This window comes from Gavialis gangeticus, unplaced genomic scaffold (assembly GCF_001723915.1).
Source record: "Gavialis gangeticus isolate Ggan-Ray unplaced genomic scaffold, GavGan_comp1, whole genome shotgun sequence".
In the NCBI taxonomy this organism is placed as follows: domain Eukaryota; kingdom Metazoa; phylum Chordata; order Crocodylia; family Gavialidae; genus Gavialis; species Gavialis gangeticus.
Window position 1 is genome coordinate 69,467,713 of NW_017728993.1, and position 2,984 is coordinate 69,470,696.

The 2,984-nt window shown below is 45.6% G+C and overlaps 1 protein-coding gene across 1 annotated transcript in view; it reads right to left on the reverse strand.

Moving 5' to 3' along the window:
- The window catches only part of REG4 (regenerating family member 4), a 27,782-nt gene that overhangs the window by 16,710 nt on the left and 8,088 nt on the right, over positions 1-2,984 (reverse strand). Inside the window, 2 exon segments of the mRNA XM_019501981.1 lie at positions 1,080-1,185; positions 2,742-2,879. Of these exon segments, the coding sequence (XP_019357526.1) occupies positions 1,080-1,185; positions 2,742-2,879 (244 nt within the window).

The following is a 2,984-nucleotide window of genomic DNA, read 5'->3' on the forward strand; positions in this document are numbered from 1 at the left end:
AGGAGGTGAGGAAGGGTTGGACCTTGTCTAAGAAGTCAAGAAACAGGGATGCCAGAATAAGAAAAGATGTAGTTGAGGCAGAACTTCCTAGGAGCAAGGCAGCAGTGGCAGAGTATGCCCAACTAGGCTGGGAAGTGGTATGACAAGCGGCCTTGATGGAGGTGGTGGGATGTGACCAAGCATTGACCCATGTTGTGGCAAGAAAGCTTTGCCGTTCTGTGGGGGAAGCAAGGCTAATGGCAACCAGCTGTGGATGAAGGAAAAAGGGAGGCTTGGGATTACAGAAATTGTCACAGTGGTTCAGACCAGGACCCTTCTTATCCCTTATCTGGTATCCAGTAGCAGCCAGTGTTTTGTTTCAGAGACAAAACCCCTATTTGTGACAACGGCAGGTTCCCTCCTAGCCCTACTACTTAGAGGCTGCCTTTACCAAGACAGCTAGGGGTTTTTTTGGTGGTTGTTCTGTTTTTTTAATATTTGATCACCCCGATCTCCTCACCTGGAAGAGTGCCTGATCCCTTCTGAACATGGTTAGCCCATGGAACCCACTGACAGTACAGCACTGAGCAAAGCCTTTACCCATGCCTCCTATGCAGCATTTTCTTTCAATATTAGAACATGCCACCCCTCATTTCACTCGCTGCCTCCCTTCTGCTCATCATGCCTCATTCTAGACCATTCACTACTATTTTGTACACTCTTACACCTCCTTCTGAGGATGTAATATGTTGATATTGAGGCTGGTCATGAGGTGACCAGAACTGATGTTCATTGGTCACCAGATGTGCTGCACAAGAGGAGGCTGATCCCATCTTCTTGATATGATGAAACACTCCTGTGGATTTATGTAGCTGACTAAGTATGCCTAACCCTTGATGTTGCTCTTTTAATAGGTTTTTCAGCCCCTTTCGATATCCTACTTCCCCTAAGGCTTTAAGGGCCCTTTGAGGCCTACTTTAATATATGTAGCCATCAAGTTCTACACGTGAGACCCTGGGAACTCACAAACAGCTCTACGTAGCTCAGCTGGGATCCTGCTGGGAATTCTCCTGGGGAAGCCACCTACCACCATGCCTTACCATAATCCTGGGAGAGCTTGGCACATGATCCACTATGGCTGCCACTGGCAGAAAGCCATGAAGTGGACTTATATGTGCTTCCATCAAGCCACTTCCAGTCTTGGTTCTGCAACCAGAAAAGCATAGATTCAAAGTTACTTAGAAGGATATTTGATATTGAGGGTGCTGCTTTAATACCAGCATTAAATTTATAACATTTGCATATTAAGGAACACAATTTAAAAGCATTTAGAAGTATGGAAATGACAGGGAAGAAGGAAATTGTTTAAAGATCCTGGTGGTCGCTACAATCTCATTGTACTTAAGTCTAAAAGTCATTTGTAAAGTATCCCAAAAGCTGTCCTATCTAGCGGTCTACCTGCTATCCAACAGACATATGTCTAAATCAGCTTTAGGAATCATTGACTCTAAATGGAACATAAGGAACATGATGGAGTCCTTTCTTCCACAAGTAATGCAGCTGTCCAGCTGGTTGGAAAGGAAGAAAATAATTAAACATGAAACAGAAAAGGTCAGTGTATAGGATGTGTAACGAATAAAAAGAATGTACAATGCTAATGAACACACACCTCTCTGCAGCTGGTAGCCCATGTGCCAAAAGTCATAGTGGTGACTCTTCTTCCTCTTTCTGCACGGTCCCCAATATAATGGGGCTCCAATTCTAGTTAATGCCTTTGTACCTTCCCACAGAGCAAGCAGCAGTTGCCCTTTGAGGTACACAACTTAAACATGCCAGGGAGACTGATTGAAAGGGAATCTGTGGTTGGTAGGAGGTCTCAGAATAGAACAGTGAGTATGTAAGTTATGGTGAGGTTCTTCCAATTGTTTCTGGGTACCAGGTGAGAAAAGTTGGGCTTGTGTTTGACTGGGATAGGACTGAAGGATACTGAGTCTCTAGTGGGTGCATGATGGATGACATGCTCATGTCTGTGATTAACAGGTGATGTGTGAGCTGGAAGATGGGCCTGTGATTACCTTTTGGATGGCATGCCATGGGCAAATTTGAGGCACCACAGCCTTTGGGTGAAGCATTAATAATTCTATAAGCCATTGATAACACCCTTGAGTGAATTAAGTAGCCACTTAATCCAAGCAGACACCACGAGCCATTTTCCAAATCCCTCTGATTTTCAAAGAACCATTTAAGCACATTTAAACCTACCAACTAATTCATGCAAGAACAAGCAGGGCTCAGCTGTCTGCACCTCGCATTGTTCCTCAGAGCACCCTGCCACAAATAGTGGCCAACCCACTGGACAAGACCATATCACCTCTGAAACCCAAGATACTAAACCTGTCTCTTGCTTGCATACCTTGCCTATTCCCTAGGACTAGGCCAGAGCTGCCTGGCAGCAGCCCTCTCAAGTGTAGAGCAAGCTTCCTTGCTCAACATTTACCACTTGCATCACATACACACAGACCTGTACCATGCAACTACATGGCCCCAGTGCTCTCAGCATCACTATCACTCCATCCTCCCCCCAGTAAAAGCCCCTTTCCTCCAGAGCTCCACAGCAGGTCTCACCTAACCACAATGTGTCAGGAATTGGCATTTTACTGCTCAGTAAATCCACCTCCCGGGACGGCAGAACACAGCAAGTACATGAGCCCCCCTTCCTGCGCCCCCCACAACCCTAGGAGAAGTCTGAGGTTATCACATACCTTCTGAGAGTCATTCAGGCCAATTCACACAGGACGGGTTTGCTGATAGTATGAAATAACTTTGGCAATGTAATGCAGGTCCTTGGCCTCATGGAGACAGGGCAAATGAGCACCCTCCTTTAAAGACTGGCAATAGGCCTGAGCAATTAGAAGCAATTAGAAAAACAGAATAATTAGTCACCACCGACAGCATGGATCTCTGCCTTGTTCATAGATTTCATAGACATTAGGGCTGGAAGGGAC